Below are 24,109 nucleotides of genomic sequence, written 5' to 3' on the forward strand. Positions count from 1 at the left end.
TTATCCAAAAGACCCCCATCAAATCCTCCTAATTAGGGTTGCAGATAAAATACAGGACAACCAGTTAAATTTGGATTTCAGCTAAATGAGAAATAACTTTTTTAGTATAAGTATGTCCCAAATACACATGAGATATACCTAAAAATTCTTTGTTATTTATCTGAAATTCACACTGAACTGGGCACCCTGTATTTTTATTTGCTAAATCTGGCCATCCTGCTCCAAAACCAGATGTCAGTCCTCAAGTCAGCGTTGTTGCTGGTGCCACGGTTCCCTGACACTGGAGGCATCTGATCCACAGGAAGCTTGTTCCCCGGGGGAGTTTCCCACTGCGCTTGCTGCCTCGTACATACTGGAATTTCTCTTTCTGGACAAGGTCTGTAACTGGTCTCATGATTCCTCCTTGTGAGATAAGCGCCTCCGTGGCCAGATTGATTAGAGCCTGCCTGGACACATGGTGCTGGAAGTCTGGTTCCTGCCAGCTTTTAGGGGTGCGCCTCCCGATGTGGCTCACCATGGCCAATGAAACCGGATTGAGAGCAAGCCTCCCATCATTTGCAGGAGGTGGGACAGGATGGTTCTGTGGTGCAGTTTAAGATGGAGAAGTGCGGGTTGAGCTAAAGGAACCCTCTAGTACCTGACGCGGAGGCACAGGAGGAGCCTGACGTCTCTGTGGTCGGGACGTGGCCCGCGGGAAGGGGAGAGGGTCCCCCAGGCACCCCACCCCAGGCAGAGGTGTCTCCTGGACAGAGGACCCACTGTTTACCGCTCCTGCTCCCATAGATGAGATTCTCAACTAGAAACAATTCCATCCCGCCTCAGGCTGCATCCTGCGCCACCGTCTTTAGTCTCTCCCCTTCCTCATTCTTCTGTTGTGCACGAGCATATTGCATTTTTGATTAAATGGCCAATAGTATCAAATGGAGATATGATCATGAAAAAACACAGGTCTGTGAAAACCCTCTTCCTTCCTGACTGGCCTGCTCATTCAACTTTTGTCTTCATATCCTAGTAAGTTATTCTCTCACTGTTGACAAAATGACCACCATGACAAAATCCTTGGTTGCCATGTAGAATCTTAGTGTTTTTCATTTATCAATGTAAAGCCAAAGACCATTTCATAATTTTTTTGTATGTGGCTGAGATATGTAAGTCAATCTGTCATTAAAATGAAAATTATTTTAAAAGAAATGAATCTCAGATACTTTTCCCTTGAAGTGAAGCATCTTTTTGGTTAAATAAACTTATTCTTTTAGAGTCCTTTTTGTGGAGGAGGAGCTGACAGCCTCAGCAGACAGGGACAGAGCTTAGGGCTGGGTGTGTGACACACGTCACACAATGGTGGCTTGGCTTCTGCCTCGTGTGGCTTCATTCATGGCCTGCGTGTTGAAGTTACGTGTAACTTCCTCCTCCACCTCGTTCCTCTTACCCATCTCACAGGAGAACTGCAAGGCCTGCCAATATTCTAAGTGGCATTCTCTTTCATTATTGTATGCTGGAATGTTCTGCCAAAGGGACCAAAGAATTAACAGGCTCAGAAACAAAATCTAGAGGAGGGATGGACTGATGGGCCTCCAGATAGGATCCCATGAGAAGGACACAACTTTCCCTATTTAGCACTCCCACTGAGAACCTAGTCCTAGTCATGAGGAAATATCAGAGAACCCCAAAAGGATGTCTAAATGATTTAAAAAATTTTTAATTGTGGTAAAATACACATTCATAGAATTTACCATTTTAACCATTTTCAGTATACAGTTCAATGGCATTAAGTACGTTCACATTGTTGTGCAACGATCACCACCGTCATCTCCAGAACTTTCTCATCTTCCTAAACTGAAGTTCTATCCTCATTAAACACTAACTCGCCATCCTCCTCCCTCAGCCCCTGGGAACGACCACTCTACTTTCTGTCTCTATAAATCTGACTATCTAAATGTTTCATGATTGGAAACATATAGTATTTGTCCTTTTGTAACTAGCTTATCTTGCAGAGCATAATCTTCTTAAGGTCCATCCATGTCTTAACATGTGTCAGAATTTCCTTCTTTTTTAAGGCTAAATAATGTTTCATTTTATACCTATACCACATTTTGTTTTTCCATTCATCCACTGATGAACACTTGGGTTGTTTCCACCTTTTGGCTGTTTGTGAATAATGCTACTGTGAACACGGGTCTATAAATATCTCTTCTAGACTCTGCTTTCAATTCTTTTGGGTATATCCCCAGAAGTGGGATTGCTGGGTCATATGATAATTCTATTTTTAATTTTTTGAGGAACATCCATACTGTTTTCCACAGCAGCTGCACTATTTTACATTCCCACCAACAGTGCACAAGGGATCCAAATTCTCCACATCCTCTCCAACAGTTGTAGTTTTCTGTTATTTTGATAGTAGCCATCCCCATGAGTGTGAGGTGGTATTTCATTGTAGTTTTGATTTGCATATCCCTGATGATTAGTGATATTGAGCATCTTTTCATGTGCTTCTTTGGTCATTTTTATGTCTTCTTTGGAGAAATGTCTATTCAAGCCCTTTGCCCATTTTTTAATCAAGTTGTTTGTTGCTGAGTTGTAGGGGTTCTCTATATATTTGGATATTAATCCCTTATCACATATACAACTTGCAGATATTTTCTCCCATTTGTGGATTGCCTTTTCACTCTGTTGACTTTGTCCTCTGAGGCTCAAAAGTTTTTAATTTTGATATAGTATGATATAGCCATTTTTTGCTTTTGCTGCCTGTGCTTTTGGTGTCATATCTGAGAAATTTTTACCAAATCCAATGTTATGAAGCTTTTCCCTATGTTTTCTCCTAACATTTTTATAGTTTTAGTTCTTACATTTATGTCTTTGATCCACTTTGTGTTAAAGGATTTTCAATGGTATTTTTAAAAGGCAGGGGCTGTATTCTTCAAATATGTCAGTGTCATGAAGACAAAAAACGCTTTGGAAATGTTCCACATTAATGGAAGTGAAAGAGACATGACAACCAGATGCAAACCTGATGTTCAGCTGGGTCCTGTACTTCAGGAGGGAATGCTGTGAAGGCCACTATTGGGCTAATGGGCAAAATTGGAATATAGACTGTAGACTAAAGTATCAGATTAATGTTAGGTTCCTGAAGTTAACTGCTTTGTGGTTATGTAAGAGAATATCCCTCCTCTTAGGAAACGCACACTGAAATCCTTGGGAGTAAAGGGTCGTGATGGATTCAGCTTAGCCTCAAATGGTTCAGAAAAAATTGTGTGTGTGAGACAGACAGAGAGAGCACAAATGACAAAGCAAATGGAATGAGACACCAACATCAGGTGAATCTGGGTAAGGGATATTACAAGTGTTCTTTGTACTATTTTCTTTTTTGTAAGTTTTCTATGATTTTGAAATTATTTTTGAATAGGAATTTATTTAAAAGAACAGTGTTTATAAATGTATCAAATCTAGAAATTATTTTTCAGGTCTTTCTGTTGTTACTCAAAAGGGAAAAGAGGTCTACGTTAGTGAAGACCTTTAGAACTATTTTGGCAGACATGGATTGATGCAGAAAGGGAGAGAGGTGTCTGATGGAACCTGAGGGTAGAAGCGAGCCTACTGTCAGGAGAGACTAGAAGCGAAATCCAGGAGAGCCTCAGGAACTCCCCGTCACTCCAGCTCCTCTCTACTGAGTCTGTGCAGAATTCCCCACAGATTGATCTACTCTGTTTGCATTCAGCCCACCTGGGAGGACATTGCCAGCTCGCAGCCCTGTGGTTCTTCCACCTCCTGTGTTAGGAGGCCAGCCTGCACTGGACTAGCGTCTCCTTGTCACGAGTCCACGTGCCTGGGATGTGAGCTTGGCCACCCAGTGGCAGGACACTTGGCCCTCCAGGAGACCCACATGGGTGTGCACAGCGACATCCTTCCCGAGAGGACTGTGTGGGAAGGGGCAAGAGTGACACTGAGACACCTGACAGACAGAGGTCTTCCCCAGGAGATCAAAGTCAGCAGTGATGAGTCACGTGGAGAGCATGGACCCTCGACAAGATGTGACAAGAGGGGCTTCACCTCTGTGGTCTTCCTCCAAAACCCATAAACCCAGTCTAACCATCAGAAAACATCAGACAAATCCCAACTGAGGGGCATCCTACAAAACACCTCACCTGATCTCCTTGAAACTCTCAAGGTCATCACAAACAGGGGAAGTGAGAACCTGGCCACAGCCCGGAGGCGCTGAGGAGACCTGACCACCAGATGTCATGTGGGATGCAGAAGAAGGTCATTAGGCAAAAACTGCAGAAATATGACTGACGTATGGACTGGAGTTAACAATAATGAATCTGTTTTGGCTCATTAACTGTAACAAGCGTATCATACTAATGTAAGGTGTTTGTGTGCTGTAAGATAGTGGTTATTGCCAAGGACATGAGAAATCTATACTGTCTGCTCAGATTTTCTGTGAATCTAAAACTGTTTATTATTAAATAAAGTCTACAGGCATACCTAGTTTTATGGTGCTTCGCTTTATTGTGCTTTGAAGATACGGTGTTTCTTACAAATTGAAGGTTTGTGGCAACCCTGCATCGGGCAAGTCTATTGGCGCCATTTTTTTCAACAGCATTTGCTCACTTCGTGTCTCTGTATCACGTTTTAGTAATTCTCACAATATTTCAAATTTTTTCATTATTATTATACTTGTTTTGGTGATCTGTGATCAGTGATCTTTGGTATTACTACTGTAATCGTTTTGGGGTGCCACAAACAGTGCCCATATAAGATGGAGAACTTAATTGATAAATGTTGTGTGTGTTCTGACTGCTCCACCGACCAGCCGTTCCCCTCTCTCTCTCCCTCTTCTCGGCCTCCCCATTCCCTGACACACAACAATATTGAAATTAGACCAATTAATAACCCTAAAATGGCTTCTAAGCATTCAAGTGAAAGGAAGAGTCGCACATCTCTCACTTTAAATCAAAAGCTTAGAAATGATTAAGCTTGGTGAGGAAAGCATGTCGAAAGACGAGATAGGCCAAAAGCTAGGGCTCTTGTGCCAAACAGTTAGCCAAGTTGTGAATGCAAATGAAAAGTTCTTGAAGGAAATTAAAAGTGCAACCCCAGTGAACACATGAACGATAAGACAGTGAAGAGCCTTGTGGCTGATACGGAGAAAGTTTTAGTGGCCTGGATAGAAGACCAAACCAGCAACAACATTCCCTTAAACCAAAGCCTAATCCAGAGCAAAGCCCCAACTGTCTTCAATTCTATGAAAGCTGAGGGAGGTGAGGAAGCTGCAGAAGAAAAGTTTGAAGCTAGCAGAGGGTGGTTCATGAGGTTTAAGAAGCCATCTCCATAACATAAAAGTAAAAGGTGAAGCAGCAAGTGCTGGTGTAGAAGCTACAGCAAGTCATCCAGAAGATCTAGCTAAGACAATTAATGAAGGTGGCTACACTAAACAACAGATTGTCAATGTAGATGTAACAGCCTTCTATTGGAAGAAGAGCCATCTAGGACTTGCATAGCTAGAGAGGAGAAGTCAATGCCTGGCTTCCAAGCTTCAAAGAACAGGCTGACTCGCTTGTTAGAGGCTAATGCAGCTGGTGACTTTCAGTGGAAGCCAATGCTCGTTAACCATTCTGAAAATCCCAAGGCTCTTAAGAATTATGCTAAATCTACTCTGCCTGTGCTCTATAAATGGAACAACAAAACCTGGATGACAGCACATCTGTTTAGGAACATGGTTTACTGAATATTTTAAGCCCACTGTTAAGACCTACTACTCAGAACAAAAGATTCTTTTCAAAATATTACTGCTCATTAACAATGTGCCTGATCGCCCAAGACCTCTGATGGAGATGTACGAGATTAATGTTTTCATGCCTGCTGACACAACATCCATTCTGCACCCCATGAATGAAGGAGTCCTTTCAACTTTCAAGTTTTATTATTTAAGAAATAGATTTTGTAAGGCCATAGCTGCCATACATAGTGATTCCTCTGATGGATCTGGGCAAAGTAAATTGAAAACCTTCTGGAAAGAATTCACCATTTTAGATGCCACTAAGAACATTTGTGATTCATGAGAAGAGGTCAAAATATCAACATTAACAGGAGTTTAGGAGTTGATTCCAACTCTCGTGGATGACTTTGAGGGGTTCAAGACTTCAGTGGAGGAAGTAACTGCAGATGTGGTGGAAACAGCAAGAGAACTAGAAGTAGAAGTGGAGCCTGAAGATGTAACTGAATTGCTGCAATCTCATGATAAAAATATAATGGATGAAGAGTTGCTTCCTAAGGATGAGCAAAGAAAGTGGTTTCTTGAGATGGAATCTACTCTGGTGAAGATGCTGTGAAGATTGTTGAAATGACAACAAATGATATGACATAAACTTAGTTGATAAAGCAGCAGCAGGGTTTGAGAGGATTGATTCCAACTTTGAAAGAAGTTCTGCTGTAGGCAGAATGCTATCAAACAGTGTCGCATGCAATAGAGAAATTGTTCACGTAAGGAAGAGTCAGTCAATGTGGCAGACTTCATTGTTGTCTTATTTTAAGAAATTGCCTCAGCCACTCCAGCCTTCAGCAGCCACCACGCTGATCAGTCAGCACCATCAGCATCGAGACAAGACCCTCCACCAGCAAAACGATGACAAGTCGCTGAAGGCTCAGACAATGATTAGCATTTTTTTAGCAATAAAGTATTTTTTAATTAAGGTATGTAATTGTTTTCTTAGACGTAATGCTATTGCATACTTAATAGACTACAGTATAGTGTAAACATAACTTTTACGTGTACTGGGAAACCAAAAAATTCGTGTGACTCATTTATTGAGACATTCACTTTATTGCAGTGGTTTGGAAGCAAACCCACAGTATCTCCGAGGTATGCTTGTATTGATTAAAAGAAAAGGCCAAGAAGGTCTGAAAAACTAAAATTTTTCCTAAATTTAATGCAAACGAATTTGCCATCAAAACCTTATGAATGGATATGAAGCTTAGTTTATCCCACTATTGCTGCAGAAATATTAGTGAGTTTAAGACCTCAGGTAAGGTGGGATCTTTGCCCAGGATTAGCACTCAGAAATCTGAAAAGCTGTGAAATCTGAAATCCACCTGGCCCCGGGTCTTTGGTGGGAGCCTGTGGGCACCTATAGAAGACAGAAACGGGGAGAAGGTGGTTTGGGCCATCCCGGGTCGGCCCACACGCCCAGTAGAGTGTCCTAACAGACTCCAATAGGAAGGACAGGAGGTAGAACTCCTTTCAACCTGAGGGAAGGGCCAGGAGAAGAGACTGACAAAAGTCTGGATTTGGGGGGAAGAACATGTTAGATCTGTGACTTTATAGGAGAAAAGGCACTAGTGTGCCCAGGTATTTCTGTTTCTACGGCGCTGTTGTGTTAGATGAACGTGCTCTTCCATTCTGCCTCTCAGCATTTGTTTTGGGGTGATTTCACCTGGTTTAGACTTTCATGACAGACTCGCCGCTGCTGCCCACCTGTGCCTGTCACCTGCAGCTTTTATTAGTGCTGATTCCAGGGGAGAGCCTCCTTGAGAACAGCAGTGCTCCTTGGAGTGTTCGCTGTTTTGCTGGTTTGGGGTGTGAATGTGACATTTAAGTCCTGGTTTTTTCCTTGTGCTTCTAATGATCCTCTCTTACGTGCTTCACTAGGAGCAAAGGAAATAGCAGGATATTAAATCCAAACTCCAACAGTAAAACTTGTCTAATTCTTCTTCTTCTGTCTTTGCCTTAGCTGCCAGGAAGCTGAGAACTAAATTCAGTCCCGGCACCTAGATTAACTAACCTAAGTTTTTGGAATGCTCAGATACCTCCCATCTTTTGGGATTTCCCTTCTATCTTTTGGGATTTTTAAAAACTTCTTGTTCAAATGGTGTTATTATATTAGGTCTTTCAAATGCTTCAGATTATTTTTGGAAGAAGATGTGGTTTAAATGTTAAAGTCTTGGGGGGTGGGGTTGGGTGAAATGGGTGAAGGGAGCCAAAAGCTACAAGCTTCCAGCTATAGAATAACTAAGTCCTGAAGATGTAATGTACAGCATGGGGACTATAGTTAATGATACTCTATGGTATATTTAAAAGTTGCTAAGAGAGTAGATCTTAAAAGTTCTCATCACAAGAAAAACAATTTGTAACTATGTATGGTGACAGATGGTAACTGGAATTATTATGGTGATCTTTTCATGATGTATACAAATATCTAATCTTTATGTTGTACACCTGAAACTAATATAATGGTCTTTGTCAGTTATCTCAATTTAAAAAAAAAAAAGAAGAAGAAAAACAGAATGAGAATAGAAGCACTGGAAACCAAATCCTTGGAGGATGGGAGGCAGTGGGAGACCAGAGCTGGGCGGGACCTGAGGAGGCTGCGGGACAGTGAAGGGAGGTGGGGCTGACCCCTCTCTTGGCAGTGGCCTCCCTCTCCCTACATTCTCCTCTGCCTGCACAGCCTCGCGGACTGGAACCTAGTGTAGCTGTCTATCCCACCCTGAGTAAATAAATATGAAAATCCATACAGCAGTGACTGGCTCAGAGTTAGCACTGAATAAACGTTTGCTGCTCTTTGCAAAAAAAAAAAGAAGAAAGAAAAATAATGTGTTCAGATGAAGCAGCAGTCAAGTGCTTTAAATGTAATTATTGAATGATGCGCTTCTTTCTATACAAGTTCTTTGTAATACTGGGCTGATGTTATCTGTGCATTTATCTGGGAACTGAGAGAGAAAAAAACCAAAATAATGTCTCACATGAAGGAATAAAGATCCTCTCCCTTCCTAGAATGCACTGTCCCCCCTCTGCTGCTCGGGCATGTCTGAAGCCCCTCACCAGGTTATGGTCTCTGTGGAGCCCCCCAGTGCCCTCACCCAGCACAGCACTCTGGACGTCAATGACTACGCCATGATAAACACTTGTAATAGGAAGAAAAAGTCTCGCCTGGCTTTTTAGCAGCACGTCTGTGGCGTGCTGGGCTGCACAGAAGCTGTTTTTGCACAGGTGGGTCACTCAGGGTTCTGTCTCCTCTCCTAGTGTGATGCCAGGTCTGCGTCTGGTGTAGCCGCGTGGGTTGTCTCAATTGAAGGCACAGATGGCACTCATCCTCCAGGTCATGAATGACCGCCAGGGGTGGCCAGGGCCAGGCATCAGTGTGGCCAGCGGGGCGGGCACCCCCTTGCCCTCTTGACCATCTCCATCAGGACACACCCACACTGGGTTTGTTGTCCATTGTTCTGACGTGACCAGCTTCTGGCAGTAGATGTGGCGAGTGCCGACACTCCTGCTGGGGCAGACAGTGTGAGTCCTCGATTGTTACATGTCCCCAGAGCCGGTGGTATGACAGATGCTCTGCCAGTGGTGACAACGGGCGTGCAGGGCAGTGTCAGCAAGCAGACAGGGTCCTGGGCAGGCGAGAGTGCTCATGTCCCTTTGGTGAGAGTCCCGGTGGACAGATGGGTGTCAGTGGGGAAGGGGGCGAGCGGCACTGGAGAGAACGTGAGGTTGTGCTGGCCCCCCTTTCCTGCGAGGCCAGAGGAAGGACTGACGGAAGGAACCCTTCCGCAGAAAGACCTCTTGCTGTGGTCACTGTCTCTCTACCCCACTCAATGTTGCTTTGACGGCTGCAGCCTTTCAAGGTGAAATCCAGGTCAGCGTGAGAGCAGTTCAGGGACAGAGCACAAGTTAGGAGTTTTGTAATGAATGCAAATCTCCCCCACATCAACTGTCTGTCTCACTGTCTCTTCTTTTCTAGTGAAAGCCTAAACTTCAAGTCCACGTAACAGCCTAGGTGGGAAGACATGTTCTTGAGGTCCAGAATTTTGACGTCCAGTAGTTGAACCTGTCAGGGATGAGGGATGAGACAGGGCCGGGCCTGAGGCCTCATTCAGACACTAGCACGGTCAGGCTGGAGGCTGGAGTGAGGTGCAGTGCCCTGAGCGAGCTCATGCGCTGGTCAGAGTTGACATCAGCCTGGGGCAGGGTCCCCCTCTTCCTGGAACAGCTCGGGCAGCAGTGATGGACATGGGGCGAGTCCCCTGCACGAGTCTGTGAGAGCTCAGTCTCGCCCCGATCACACTGCAGACAGGGTTCCTTCTGCTGTTTGCTGGGGCCCCTCCGTGGTTCAGTCACGCATCGCTGCAGGATGGAGCCAAGCCCAGCTCCTGCTCTGGCCCAGGGGCGCTCAGCTAGCCTCGCATCTGTGCAGGAGCTTGGTGTTAACCTGTGAGCGGTTATCCCTGAGCCTTGCTGGTCCAGCACCACACCCTCCACTCTGTCCCGGACCAGGCTCCCTGTGGCTCTTCATGTCCATGGCTCATAGGATGGGCAAGCCACCCAACCACGGGGCGTGGCTCCCCCGGGCTCAGAGGGTTGGCAGCCCACACCGTCACACAGAGTTTCCGTCCGTTTCTGTGAGTCCTTCCATCGTGTGTTCTCACTGTACCTCCCAGTTCTCTCAGGAGACACATCTTTGCCTTTCTCTGTAAGGGGTGCTTTTTTGCTTTTTGCTCTTTTCTCATGGATGAAGGACAATCTTACGAGGCATTTTCTAACGGGATCTGTAGCTTTTTCATTCGGGACCAACTCTGAGTGATTCCAGCACCCTGTTTCTGGTTTCATACTGACCAGGGAAGACATTTTTTTCTTTCTGAGTTCCGCCCTCCACCCTTGGCCCGGGTCCCCTCGCTGCCACTCGATGGCGGGGCTGGAGACCGAGAAGAAATTCTTAGTGGTAGATCCTCCTTGTTTTCCACATTTCAGGTGAGATGAGATCCCCAGCTGAGAGCCCGTGTTCCTTCCTCAGAGACTGAGGGTCATGCATGGAAGGACAGGAGAGAAGATAAGTAAATTCTGAAGGCAGAAGGAGGGCAGAGGAGCTGCTGGTCAGAGAGGCGGGCCCGGCAGTGTGCGCGTGGCCTGGAGCCCCGCTTCCTGAAGCAGAGCGGTGGCTTTTTCTCATCCCCGTGTCGGCCGGCACAGGCCAAGGCAGAAACCCACAGCCGGGAGAGGAAAAGGCTGAGGTCGTTCCAGGACCGCAGAGTCCAGGGACATTTGCCCCTCATTTCCTTGTCCCGTTGGTTACACCAGGGTGCCCTCTCTGAAGTCACTCAGTCCTAAGGCCGCAGTCGGAGCTGCCTGGCGTCTCCAAAATGCTTGGCTGGGGTTTCTGACATCCTGAAATAGTGATGGCTCTGAGTGGACGCCGGCAGAGAGAAAGCTTGTCCAGAACCACCCTCCTTTTGTGGTTAAGAGTTTTGCTCCCTGGCCTGATCGTCTGGCCTTTGTAGGGTACCCAGCCTGGTCACTGGCCAGCTGCCTACCCCCCAGATAGCAGTGGCCGCTCATCATGGGGGCCAGGCCATGCAGCGGGGGCCCATGCTGAGCCAGCCCATCACGCTGGCCCCTTCTCTTTCATTCTTTCCCTCCTTCCTCACCACTGCCCCTCATTCTTTCCCTCCTTCCTCACCCCTGCCCCTCATTCTTTCCCTCCTTCCTCACCCCTGCCCCTCATTCTTTCCCTCCTTCCTCACCACTGCCCCTCATTCTTTCCCTCCTTCCTCACCCCTGCCCCTCATTCTTTCCCTCCTTCCTCACCCCTGCCCCTCATTCTTTCCCTCCTTCCTCACCACTGCCCCTCATTCTTTCCCTCCTTCCTCACCACTGCCCCTCATTCTTTCCCTCCTTCCTCACCCCTGCCCCTCATTCTTTCCCTCCTTCCTCACCCCTGCCCCTCATTCTTTCCCTCCTTCCTCACCCCTGCCCCTCATTCTTTCCCTCCTTCCTCACCACTGCCCCTCATTCTTTCCCTCCTTCCTCACCACTGCCCCTCATTCTTTCCCTCCTTCCTCACCACTGCCCCTCATTCTTTCCCTCCTTCCTCACCCCTGCCCCTCATTCTTTCCCTCCTTCCTCACCACTGCCCCTCATTCTTTCCCTCCTTCCTCACCCCTGCCCCTCATTCTTTCCCTCCTTCCTCACCACTGCCCCTCATGATTTTCCCAGCCAGTTTGGCATCCATTCCCTATTGCTTTCTCCATCTGTAGCAAATTGCCAATATCTAGAATCCACAGTTGGCTCGCCAGCCATTGGACACAGGCTTGCTCACCTCACCTGAGTGCTCAGATCAGCCTTGTTTCAGACCAGTGTCACGGTTCGGGCCCCTGAGCCAGCAGGCTCTCGTAGTATCATTAGCAGCGTTGATATTTCCTGCGAGCACTGCGTTCTCTGACAGTGCAGGCTTTGCGAATGTTTGCTGCTACGGGCATAGGTTCTGAGTCGTGTTCTAATGGTAGTTGTTAATAGTAACCCACTCTAAATTAGCATAATGGAGAGTTTTAGTCTCCTTTAATTCTGTATTAACGCAGCCTGGAATTTATTTTTGAAGGTTAACATCGTTAAGCCTGTTGGCATATTCGGGAGTAGTCGAATTAGTGTTAAGATCTGGGTTGTTTTTCCTTGATAACCCTCATCTCCTGCTGTCAGCATCAAGGCCTTCCTTAAGACAAACACCAGAGATCTTAGTGGTTATTATCTGACCCACAGTTGCTGCGGGAAGTTCTCCCTCATCAAGCTCCTGCTGCAGAAACTCGGTGCCCTCCCTCCCTCCCTCTCCAAGATTTCCCGACATTCTCCTGCTGAAGATGTCGGTCCTGCTGTTTCTGCCCCGGCCCCTAAGGATTCACCCCGTGGCGGGCTGCTTCTGTCTGCTGCAGCAGGAGACACACACCAAAGGCCAGACGGGAGGCGGGGCACCCTCTGCCTGAGAGAGAGCTTTTCAGTGCCTGAGTGCTCCTCGCGTTGCAGAGAGCCCTCGGTCAGACCTGCTGCCCTGAGCCCGCCAGCGCCCCTTCTCAGCACTGCTGTCTGCCTCAGGCTAGCACTACCGTCCACACCCTGCAGCCTCCCAGCTGTGACCCGGGTTCTTCCTGTGGAGTCCCTCCCTCTCCTCAGCAGCCTCAGTCAGAGGGGGATGGAGAGGCTCACAACCCCATGGCCCGGAGCCCGACCGCCCGCTGAAGGCCGTTCTCCTTCTGTAGCTTCCAGCGTTTGAGCACTTTCTCCTTCACTGCATTTTCTTTAAATAAAACTGCCTTTCAGATGAATGAACAGCATCATAGTCTTGTAGTAACATGGCAGAAATGTTAAACCAGTTATGGAGGCCATCAAATATTAGAAATAATGCAGCTGGAAAAGACTTGGTCAGCTCTGGTTGTGACCGGCACAAATGTCCTCCGCGGGTCTTGAGATTAGATTACTATTAAATACTTCTTAAATTGGAAAGACTTTCTCTTCTGAAGGCAGGTTTTGCTGTCTGAACCGGCCGGTGCTGCCCTTGCTCGGCTCAGAGGCACCTGGTTTATAAGGGAGGCTCTGCTGCAGCACACCGGGGCCCTGCCCGAGGCCTGCAGACGGGCGGAGCTGCGAGCGCTTCGGGACCGCGTGTCTCTGTCCCAGGGTTGGCAGCCCTTTCAGGGATGCGGTTTAATCCTCATTCCTCTCTTTTTCTGCAAGTGCTCAGTGGGACCCTGGTTACTTTAGATGCAGAATCATTTTCCCAATGACTTTGCAGGTTTGGTAAGTGGGCCTCCATCTCTGTTCCCCATGGCCTGCGTGGTAGCTCTCACCACGTCCCCTGCCAGAGCACGGTTGTGCTCTGCTATTGCCCACTTTTTCTTTGACTTCTAAGTTATCTTTGCGTTGGATGATGCTCACTCTCAGAATTGACGTTCCCTGTCTGCCTGAGGGGCATTGACTAGGTGCTGAAAGTGGTGGAGGGGGCGGTTCGGAGACACACTCAGCGGTACCTTCTGTTTCTCTTTGTAGAGTCCGTTTAGTAGAAAGAGGATCTCCTCATAGCTTGCCTCTGATGGAGTCAGGAAAAGTAAGTATTAAAGGAAGAATATGCATTTCTGTGCAAGTATGAGTCTCATTGTATGGGCTTTGAAATTTTAAGAAATGTATTTTGTAGGATATTTTTTCCAAAAGTTTTTCTTGAATGTAATGTATCAGGACTAGGTTTGGCCAAGAGCACAGAAACTCAAAATGACAGTGTTTTAAACAAGTTAGTTGTTTTTTTCTCACGTAAAAGAAACCATGAAAATACCAGGGTTTAAAGTGGCTGCTCTAGCCCCAACCATCATTTCCAATTCCAGCCAGCAGGGAGAGAAACTGAAAATGAAGGAAACAAAAGGTGCAGACCTTAAGGAAGGTTCCTAAGCTGCCTTACTCACACTTAATACCATTGGCCAGAGTTTAGTCACATAGCCATGCCTAGCTGAAAGGAAGGTTGGGAATATCATATTGTTTCTGAATATCTACAGACCTAGCCAAAAATCATTTACTATGGAAACAGACAAAGAATGGTTATCAGGGGACAACTAGTAGTTCCTGCCACAGTAGTTATGTTTTTTATAGAACTAAAGAGAAAGAAATGTATTTAAACCTAAATGAAGACTTTTTTTTTTTCTTTTTTGGCCCCAATTATCAGATCTCTTCTCCACTTGACATAATTCTGAAAGCATCTTATGTTGCTTCTGGACCTTTTATAATCAGTGTCTACACAACCGCCAATTAGAATTCTTCGTACTGAGTTGGTTCTAATGGTAGGAAGCAGTCCCTACCTGCCCGCCCAGACTCAGTCGAGGGGACCATGAGTCAGACACAGAGACCAGAGCTGCATGGCACACTTCAGATGCAAGGGACAGGATGGCTTTTCCGAGAGTTGTGCCCACATCTCAGCCATACAATGTGAACTTAGCTGAACCGAGACAGACTGCATTCTAGATTTCCAGAATCAGCGTTTGCTTCCTTGCTTACATGGTTTCAGTGGAATTCGGAATATTTCTAAGCTAAACTTCCATTAAGAAGGAGATGCTAAATATCGACATTATAATAAAAGATGTTCGCCAGGGGTTCTAGCCATAACACACTAGGCTGCTCCAGCAGCGACACATGGCTCTCACTTCTGGCCCCACTAAAGCAGCTTCCCCCTCAATCATTTTGCCATGCCTGCCTTATTTTTGAGTCCACATTCATCTCCAAAAACTTCAACCCTGACTTCCTTAACTCAGTGCCTACTGCAAGCATCACCCTTCATTCACGCTAACATGCCGTGATGCGAGGCATAATATTAAATATAATTGAAAAAAGTTAATTGAAATAACTGAAAATTCCTATTTTGCGAGCATCAGGCTGTGTTAAATTGTATCATTTATCACATTTTTGTTCAAATTATTAATTTTAAGATCATTTTAACACGGGCCCTGTCACTGTAGTAATCACTACAATGAAATGCCATTGTTATGCTGTAATTACGTGGGGCCTTGCTATGTAACTTTGAGTTAAAGCCATACCACTTCCTAAATGATTTTAGAAAGGAAATCAGGCACGCGGCATGAAGGCCACATTGAGGTTGATTGCTGTGTAGTGTCTACCTGTCTGTCTACTGACGAGAATGTTCTCCTTTCCCACATAGATACTTCCAGGGGTTCGGATCATAATCGCCAATCCAGAAACAAAAGGACCGCTGGGAGACTCACACCTGGGTGAGGTGAGTATGAGGTGTCCACGTGGGTGAGGTGAGTTGTGGGGTGTCTACCTGGGTGAGGCGAATACGGGGTGGCCTCTGAGACCAAGTTTACTTTCCTGCTACACCGCTCCTGTTCTCGACACCAGTAAACAGGACCCCATGTCATATTCCGTATAAACTGGAGAAGTCACGACTGACTAGCTGGGAAATAACTTGAGATAAGCCTTATTGCTTAAATAAGTCCCTGAAAGTTCAGGATTACAAAATAGAGTTTCCTTTAGGAAGTGTGATAGGTTTTCTTCAAAGAATTTAGAAAAGAGAAAACAGTGTAGGTGGACTGAGTGTCCTTGTTTCCCGCGTGCCTGCCTTCATTGCTGGGAGGGCCTTCCTCAGAGAACGGTAGAGAAGATGCAGCTGGTAACAGCGTCAGTAAGGGTAGCACGCGAGTTAGGGAGTGACAGATCCTCCTTTTGGTCCGAAGGTGGCCCTTTGCACTTTGTTCATTGTGTCTGCAACGAGCACACTCGGGCCTTCTGTTTCCCATTTGTTGATGTTACGTGCCGTTATGTGCTTCCCTCTTAGAGGTAGTTTTGTTTTGTGTTGTTTCATTGCAGTATATTTCCAAAAGTGTGCAAACCATGTGAAAGGGAAAAATAAATCCTAAAGCTTTTCAACATTTTTCCAGATTGCTTTTTAGAAACAACCATTACGTTTGAATAAGTGCAAGGAAACTAGTACAACTTTGTTCATTCGATATGCTTATTTTTAAAACCCAGTTAGTCTGCTTTAGCAGAATTCTCGATGGGTGGATGGCTCCATTGTTTGCTTAGCCACAGGCTTGCTGTAGAGACCTTATTTCAGTGAACTTTGTGGCATCTGTGTCTCCCCAGAAACCTGAATGAGATCAGCATCGTCTTGTTGTTACAGTCCAAGGACACTTTCAATATCACTGAATATAGTGTACTGGATTGTAACGGTAGTTTCTTCCCTGGAGATAGCCTCAGGTTAACTTATCTAGTTGTATTTTGCTTCCTTAACAGATCTGGGTTCACAGTGCCCACAATGCCAGTGGTTATTTCACTATTTATGGAGATGAATCCCTCCAGTCAGATCACTTCAACTCAAGACTAAGTTTTGGAGACACCCAGACAGTCTGGGCCCGCACAGGCTACCTGGGGTTCCTGCGGAGAACCGAGCTCACGGACGCCAATGGAGGTGAGAGTCAGATGGGCGGGCGGAAGAGCCAGGGCCCCTGGATGCTGAGCACCTGTCTGGGGTTTGGGATCCCAAGCCGGGAGAGCACGCATGAATGCTCGCTGCAAACCAGCCTGAAAATAGCCAGGTGTGAAAGAGAGGAGGGTCAATGAGAGTGTGTCCCCTAGCTGAGCTGTGCGTCACATTCCCTGTGTTCTCATACAAGCCAAGAACAGATTCAGACCCAGGGCTGGAGCCAGGCCTCCATGTCCCATGACAGAGAGCCCATGGCCCCAGCTTTCTGATGCCTCCTTGCCAACTCTGAAGCTGTGCAGTCCCACACAGACCTGCCTGCAGCCGAAACTGGGCGGCGGCTGCAGGCGCACACGCTCTGCCAGGACGGGTCTGGCCCGTCGGGAAGGGGTGGCAGCGAGGCACTCTGGCCGTGGGCGGTCAGTGGGTCTGGGGACTCCGCGCCCGAGGGAAGAAGTGAGGGTGGAGGCTGCTGCTCTCTCTGGGGCTGGCGTCAGGCGGGGACGTTACCCAGAATGAAAATGTAAGAGCCTACTTGCTCTTCAAGTGTTTGCTCATGCCTGAATCTTTTCTCAGCTCCTTGGTTCCACTAATGATAGAAGCAGGGCTCGGTGTTTCAGAGGGTGGGAGCAAGATTTCTTGGTGGATCCTGCCAGGTGCAAACCCAGGAGACCTCAGGGAGGCTTCCTGACATACCTGCCTGGCCGGAGCTGTGCTAACCGGGCCGAACCAGCATAAATTTAGGGAAAAAGTACAAAAATATTTTGGCGTCACATTTGCAATCTGGGACAATCATAGACTGTTTCATTTGAGGGTGCTCTCTGGGGTTCCCATGAAGAACTGAGTTAGAGATGTGAGGTCGGTGATTTTCCAGCCTTCCCCAGGAGATGGGAAGGGGTGGTCCTGGGGGATCCCAGGGCTGGGACGGCAGGGGGTCCCTGCTGCCGTCATCACCAGAAGCCGACAAGTCAATTTCTCCATCTCATCTGACTTACATTGGAAAAGATTTATTTTCTGGTATTTTGTATGTCGATCACTTCTTTCAAATTCACCCTGATGATATACTTGCTACCCTAAAGATTAAGGATGTGTCTCCTGATTTTTAAGGAAAGATGGACTGACTGCATGTTGTCTGCAAGGTTTGCAAGAATGATAAGAATAAATGTAATGGTTATATGAGCTAAGTCAGGAAAGCTTTGTTCACAAACGTTATCAGAAACTACGCTTTCTTTTCCTGCTAAGACATGGAATAATAACCGAGTTAAGACCTCATATGATGGAATCAGAGGGAATTGGATTTAATTTTGGCTGTGCAGTGTCCTAATGTGTGACTTTGGGAGAGCTCCTGAGGACTCAGGCGCATCTGCCACCCCAGGCCCCAGGCAGTGCTCAGACGCACTGAGGACCACGGGATCATGTCTGACGGGCATGGACGCTGATCCAGGAGACGCCGTCCCTCCCATGGCCTCGAGGCTGCAGGGAGGTTGCAGATGCGCCAGCTCTCCAGGGACACAGCACCCTGGCCCGCGGCATTTTCCTTGAGAGCCTCAGGCTGCAGAGCTTCCCCGAGGGAGGGAAATACTGATCCCTTTCTTTGCATCTCTTTCTCACTCTGGGTAGTTTTAATCTTCTCTTCTTGAAGCGGCTTGAGCAGCATGGCGGTGAAACTCACATGTGTTTTCCATGCCCTGAGCAGAGCGCCACGACGCCCTGTATGTGGTGGGGGCCCTGGATGAAGCCATGGAGCTGCGAGGGATGCGGTATCACCCCATAGACATCGAGACTTCGGTGATCAGAGCCCACAAAAGCGTTACCGAGTGGTGAGTGATGGCAGGCGCTCCCACACAAGCAGGACGGGGTTTGTGCGGCCATGGGAGCCCGTGGGGTCCCGTGGAGGCGTCTCAGCCTTGGGCTGTAACCTTCCCTCTAGGGGAATGACTGAGCGCTGAAGGGGTGCTCCTGGGTGGACTCGGTGTCTCAGGCACTTCCTGAGAAGGACGTGCTAACGACTGGATAGTCTCTTCCAGGAGGCCAGGCTGTCGCTGTTCATGTGGTTTTTAGTTTACGAAAGCATGATGTAGGGAAGAAACTGACTGCACACACACAGGCGCAGGGGAGCACTCGTGACAGCAGCTCGGAAACTGTGCAAGTCCACGTGCCGTGTGAGGTGGCCTTAGATGATGAGAGGAGGAGGCAGACTTGCCCCAATTAAACAAAACCTGATGGTGACAAGTCTCCCATCCCAGGTGCCCTCCGAGGGCCAGGGGCCTTGGGGACCTGGGGTCTGCCCTCCCGGCTGTTCGATTGGCTGTGACACGCTCAGTGTGCCCCTTGAGAGGCAGCTGGCCTGGGGGCTGCCACACCGACCATGTTCTCAGGTCACTCAGCACCAGTACGTGGCGTCGAAGCTCAGATCAGGAACCCTGAGGGAGACATGTTCCGAAATCTTTGTGGCAGTCTCTCCTGGGGGTGGATGGGTCTGAGATTGTTCACTGCCTCTTATTAGCTGACGCAGGCTGCAATGTGTTGCCACTTACTGAACCCAACACGGAGGACTTGGCAGAACAGAAGAGATAAGAGATGGAGTAGGGAATGTGTACAGTCCATGCCTGGTCCCGTGGTTCAGACTGGCTACGGCCCTGCTCGCTTTGAAACAAAGTCCTCAAATTGCCAAAGCTCCTCTCCACTCGAGTGTACCAAGGGGACAGGCGCCCAGAAAGATAGCAGGCCCGGCGCCTGCCTCAGTTTCCATCTGAAGAGCTGTAAATGTCAATTTAGCCTTCCATTTTTGTATTTCTAAGGAAATAATTTCATTGGCTTGTGTTGCCTCCCTCAAGTATTTTCTATCTAGTTTCAAAAAGGTTGTTTCCACCTTAAAAGTCTGCGGCAGGGACTCCCTGAGCCCCTTGTGGGTTTGCAGGCCACGATTCTAGTTTTTGTTCTAAGCATCACTGTTGTCCACCACACTGCGGTGTGGCCTCGCCCCGTGGGCATCTGGCCTCATCCTACCTCTGTCCACAGGCGGCACCAGAACGAAGAAAGAGCGGTGGTCTTGTTCTGATGGCTTCAGTCCATTGGAAACTGCCCAGCACAAGCCGCCCTGCTGTCCGCTTTCCTCCTGCTTGCCTTCCTGCCCTTGGGTCCCCCCAGTTACGTCATACTGAGAAAGAAGGATGTGACCCCGTGTCATGCAGTATGACTGTGTCACTGCTGCAGAGTCCAGCCAACCAACTCTCCCTTCTCATCTGTTACCTTCAGAGTGTCAACCCAAATAATCCATAATCAATCTATGAATCAGAATTTGGGGTGAGTTTATTATGAGCCAGGTCTGAGGACTGTAGCCCTGGGGGCATCCTTCCCCTAAGGAAGGAAGGGCACCAAAGAAGTGGGGTGTGCAGAGTAGGTGAATACCATCTTGGAACAAAGAGCATACATCACATATGATAGGAATGTCCTTTTTACAACAGTCATGAGATGCTTAGCTGGCACAGCAGGTCAGTGGTCACAAGGTGAGCACGGCAGGTCGGTAATTAATCCTTAGTTTCCAGGAAGAGATCCTTATCCTTAAAGAAATGCCTATATGGGGGAAGCTACATCCCTATCTTTAAGGGCAGCATTCTTGTCTTCGGGACATTGTAAATGTTTAAAGTAGATGTACAATGCATGCTCAACGGCCACGTCAGGCCCTTTTGGAAAAACAAGATCAGGCCAAATTAGTTGTTTTTTTTTTTTTTGAGGAAGATCAGCCCTGAGCTAACATCCACGCCAATCCTCCTTTTTGCTGAGGAAGACCGGCTCTGAGCTAACATCTATTGCCAATCCTCCTCCTTTTTTTTCTCTTTTTCTCCCCAAAGCCCCAGTAGATAGTTGTACATCATAGTTGCACATTCTGCTAGCTGCTGTATGTGGGACGCCACCTCAGCATGGCCAGACAAGCCGTGCGTCAGTGCACGCAGGGATCCGAACCCGGGCCGCCAGTAGCGGAGCGCACGCACTTAACCACGAAGCCACGGGGCCGGCCCCCAGGCCAAATTAGTTTTAAACCAAATGACTTCCTGATACACTCCAACATATCCTAGTGCCTTGTATTTATTCATCACGAGGTGACCAGGTATAGCCCCCCAGAAAGCTCTGATGGAGGAACATGACCAGCGTCCAGCCCATAGCTTCCTGGCAAACCCCTCCTCAATTAAATATGGAAATCCGACCTGATTCCTGAGACCGTGTCATCAATTTCAAATGCCATAATAAAATTATACCAAAAATGGCAGAGATATACATCTATGTATAATCTGTGGTATCACTGACTCATAGTATGGGCTCACTTGGGCTATGCAGAGCGATATTTTAGTGTCTCAAAGAGTCATGGAAATTCAGCACTAGCACATTTTCTTTGGAACAGCCCTCAGCAAGATTGTTCCCTTAGGTATGCACACTTATCACAAAGCAAAATCCAGAAAGAGAGAGCTGTTGAACACATTTTCCAATATTTCCCTTTCAACTTATATATTGGCCATACTGAACAAAATATGCATTTTTTTACTGATAGGCATACTCTCACACTTTTAGAAAACAATGAGTTTTCCCAAATATTTCCTGCCTCACAGCTGAGACAGAACCTTCTGTGTGTCTGGCATGAGAAAGCAGATACCAGCAGCCCACTGCAGGGCCCTGGAGCCTGGTCCCTCTTCCGTGCGGCCCCCCCCATCCCCCGACCTTCCTGCAGCCTGGTCCCTCCGCGCGGCCCCTCCCCCCGGACCCTCCTGGCCTCCACAGCCTAGCAGACCAGGTGTAATGAATGTTAAGCTTGTTACACAACCACTTTTTAAAAGCCCTACTATATGAGGTTAATGTGGGTTAAAGTGTAAAGCACAGGATTAGGCTTCCACAGATTGGGCAGACTGAATACTCTGGGCGACCCTCCCATTGAACCATCCCAAATAAAACACTTCTGAGTAAATCTTTGACGTTCTCAAGGAACTACCCCACCAGGTAGCTCTTACTGTATCCCAGTCACCCCAAACTCGGCACTTTAAACAGTAATCAGTTATTATGCCCGCACATCTGCAGTTGACTGCTGGGTGATCTGGCCCCACTGTGGCTGGAGCACACAGGTCAGCTGGGCGTGGGGCTGGCGGCTCTTCTCCATGTTTCTGTCCTCCCAGGATGTCCCGCTCCTGCGGTGGCAGAGGAAGCCAGGACTGGCTCAGATGCCCCAGCTGCTCTCCGGCCTCTGCTGACTTCCCACTGACCATGTTGCATGCTGGCCCAAGACCAAGGGCAGGATACCGAGTCCACCCTGGGGGCATAGTGTGCAGATCCAGGGAGGGGCTCTTGCCCCACAGCCCCACGCCCCTTACACCAGCTGGGGGCAGAGGGCAGGGCTGCTCTGAGGGCGAGGCCGCTGTGGAGATCGTGGAGCACGCGGAGCGGCCACCATGAGAGCAGGCAGTAGCAAGTCTGACGACGGGAGGGAGTGAACGCCAGTGAGTGGAAGGAGGGGGCTCAGAGAGACCAGCAGGGCGAGGAGGCTGTTAGCGCTCAGGCAGATCCAGAAAGAACCCAATGGGCCTTCCTGAAAAGAAGACGTGATGATTAAATAAAAACCTTGCCGTACGGTGATGGTGTTTTCTCTCTTCCAGTGCTGTGTTCACCTGGACAAATTTGTTGGTGGTTGTGGTGGAGCTTGATGGGTCGGAGCAAGAAGCCTTGGACCTGGTCCCCTTGGTGACCAACGTGGTCCTGGAGGAGCACTACCTGGTGGTGGGGGTGGTGGTCGTGGTGGACATCGGCGTCATCCCCATCAACTCCCGGGGGGAGAAGCAGCGGATGCACCTACGGGATGGGTTTTTGGCAGACCAGCTGGACCCCATCTATGTGGCCTACAACATGTAGTCTTGTCTCCAGCTCCCCCGGACTTTTTAGAGATGTAACGTTTTTCTCAGTGTCACTGAAGTGTGCGGAAGCGAGGGCCACGTTCGCCAGAATGGAGCCTTTTGCCGCACGCTGGTGAGGAGGAGACTTTCCACGGCGTCCTGATTGGCGTGGGGATGAAATGTGAATTTACCACTGAAGTTTGCTCAGAGGGACTTTGGATTATTGCCTGCAGTTTGTTGGAAAAGCCCATTTCAAAAACTTTCTTTTCTTTTTTTTTTAATTATTGGATAATAAGTGCTTTCTTCGTAAATGTGGTATTTTGTTAAGCCAAAATAGCAATTAAAAAAATATTCAGCCCTTCGGGTGGGTTCTTTTAAACAATTTATGTAGTGTGACGAAGAATTGTTTTCTCTGTTTTAATGTGTCATGAAATCTTAATGACATGGACCTGTTACTAATTTAAGCCATTGCTAGAGCTCATCCTTTTAGGAACGTTTGTTGAGGTACGAGAAACCTTCCAAACAGCACCTTCAAATTAGATTTTAGCCGCTTTCTTTGTCAGAAATGTGCTGGAAAACAAAGGCTAACATGTGGCCTTTGGAGTTAAGCCTAGAATGAGGAGAAATTATAAATAAGGTGTATTTCGGCAATTATCTTACAGATATCTTTGTACTAAACTAAAAGATAAAATAAGTTAACTACTTCATATGTAATTATGTACAAAACGTTTAATTTATTTTGATCTCTTTAGAAGTATAAAAGAGAAAAACATTCAAGAATATTAAAGTCTTGTAATGTTTGCTAATATAAAAAAGTGTTGTATTATCTTGCGTGGATAGTATCACAACAAATATATATATATGAAATATAAATTCACCAATGAACCGAGGAGATTTTCAAGTTTAAAATGCAGAGCCTGTCACTTGCATGGTGTCCCCTCCATGGAACTAGATAGAGAGGCTCGCACACCCACTTTGCTGACACAGCCGCCGCAGAGCGCCCGTGGCCGGTCTGAACGTTCCCTCCAGAGCCAGAGAGCAGCAGGCGAGACTGCCGTCTCAGAGGTGGCGGAGGGGTTTGAGGCTGCTGGGCGCTGTTTTTCCTTCGCTGTAGGGGCGACCGCGAGCGGCTGGTGCCCGCCCGCCTCACGACACTGAGCAGGCATGAGGGAAGGCAGGTGGGAGGAGCACTCTTCTCTTAGCTGCAAGAATTCGTTGCACAATGTTTTTATCCTTTTTGTTACTGTCACCTTTCTTTGGTCCTTGGTATGAAAAGGAATGATGTTCTGTGGTCATTTGCACCGGGCTGCGTTGATTCCCCTCAGATGGCCACTGTGTGGAGTGGACAAAGTGTCCAGAACCGCTTTACGGGAAAAGACTCACATAGGGAAACGTCACCTCTGCCAGCTGTCTGGGGTTCCCTGGCCAGCGTGAGCAGAGCCCACGGGGAACCTGCGCGAGCTGCCCCAGGACTCCGAGCAGAGCCACTGGCCG

The 24,109-nt window shown here is 47.6% G+C and overlaps 1 protein-coding gene across 5 annotated transcripts in view; it reads left to right on the forward strand.

Annotated features, from left to right (window-relative positions):
* Positions 1 to 22,973, forward strand: part of DIP2C (DIP2 acetate--CoA ligase C (putative)) — a 434,532-nt gene extending 411,559 nt beyond the window's left edge. For 3 of the 5 annotated variants that reach the window (XM_087420883.1, XM_087420885.1, XM_087420884.1), the window contains 5 exons: positions 13,808 to 13,865; positions 15,459 to 15,533; positions 16,553 to 16,727; positions 18,436 to 18,559; positions 22,382 to 22,973. In XM_087420883.1, coding sequence (XP_087277009.1) covers positions 13,808 to 13,865; positions 15,459 to 15,533; positions 16,553 to 16,727; positions 18,436 to 18,559; positions 22,382 to 22,634 — 685 coding nt within the window. In that variant the 3' untranslated portion in view covers positions 22,635 to 22,973. Of the gene's footprint in view, positions 1 to 3,173; positions 3,325 to 3,461; positions 4,487 to 13,807; positions 13,866 to 15,458; positions 15,534 to 16,552; positions 16,728 to 18,435; positions 18,560 to 22,381 lie in introns of those variants that run through there. The other 2 variants (XM_087420886.1, XM_087420887.1) reach the window with 2 other exon arrangements.
* Positions 22,974 to 24,109: the final 1,136 nt, after the last annotated feature.

This window comes from Ceratotherium simum, chromosome 32 (genome assembly GCF_057802395.1).
Source record: "Ceratotherium simum simum isolate JZ-2026a chromosome 32, ASM5780239v1, whole genome shotgun sequence".
NCBI classification, from domain to species: Eukaryota; Metazoa; Chordata; class Mammalia; order Perissodactyla; family Rhinocerotidae; genus Ceratotherium; species Ceratotherium simum.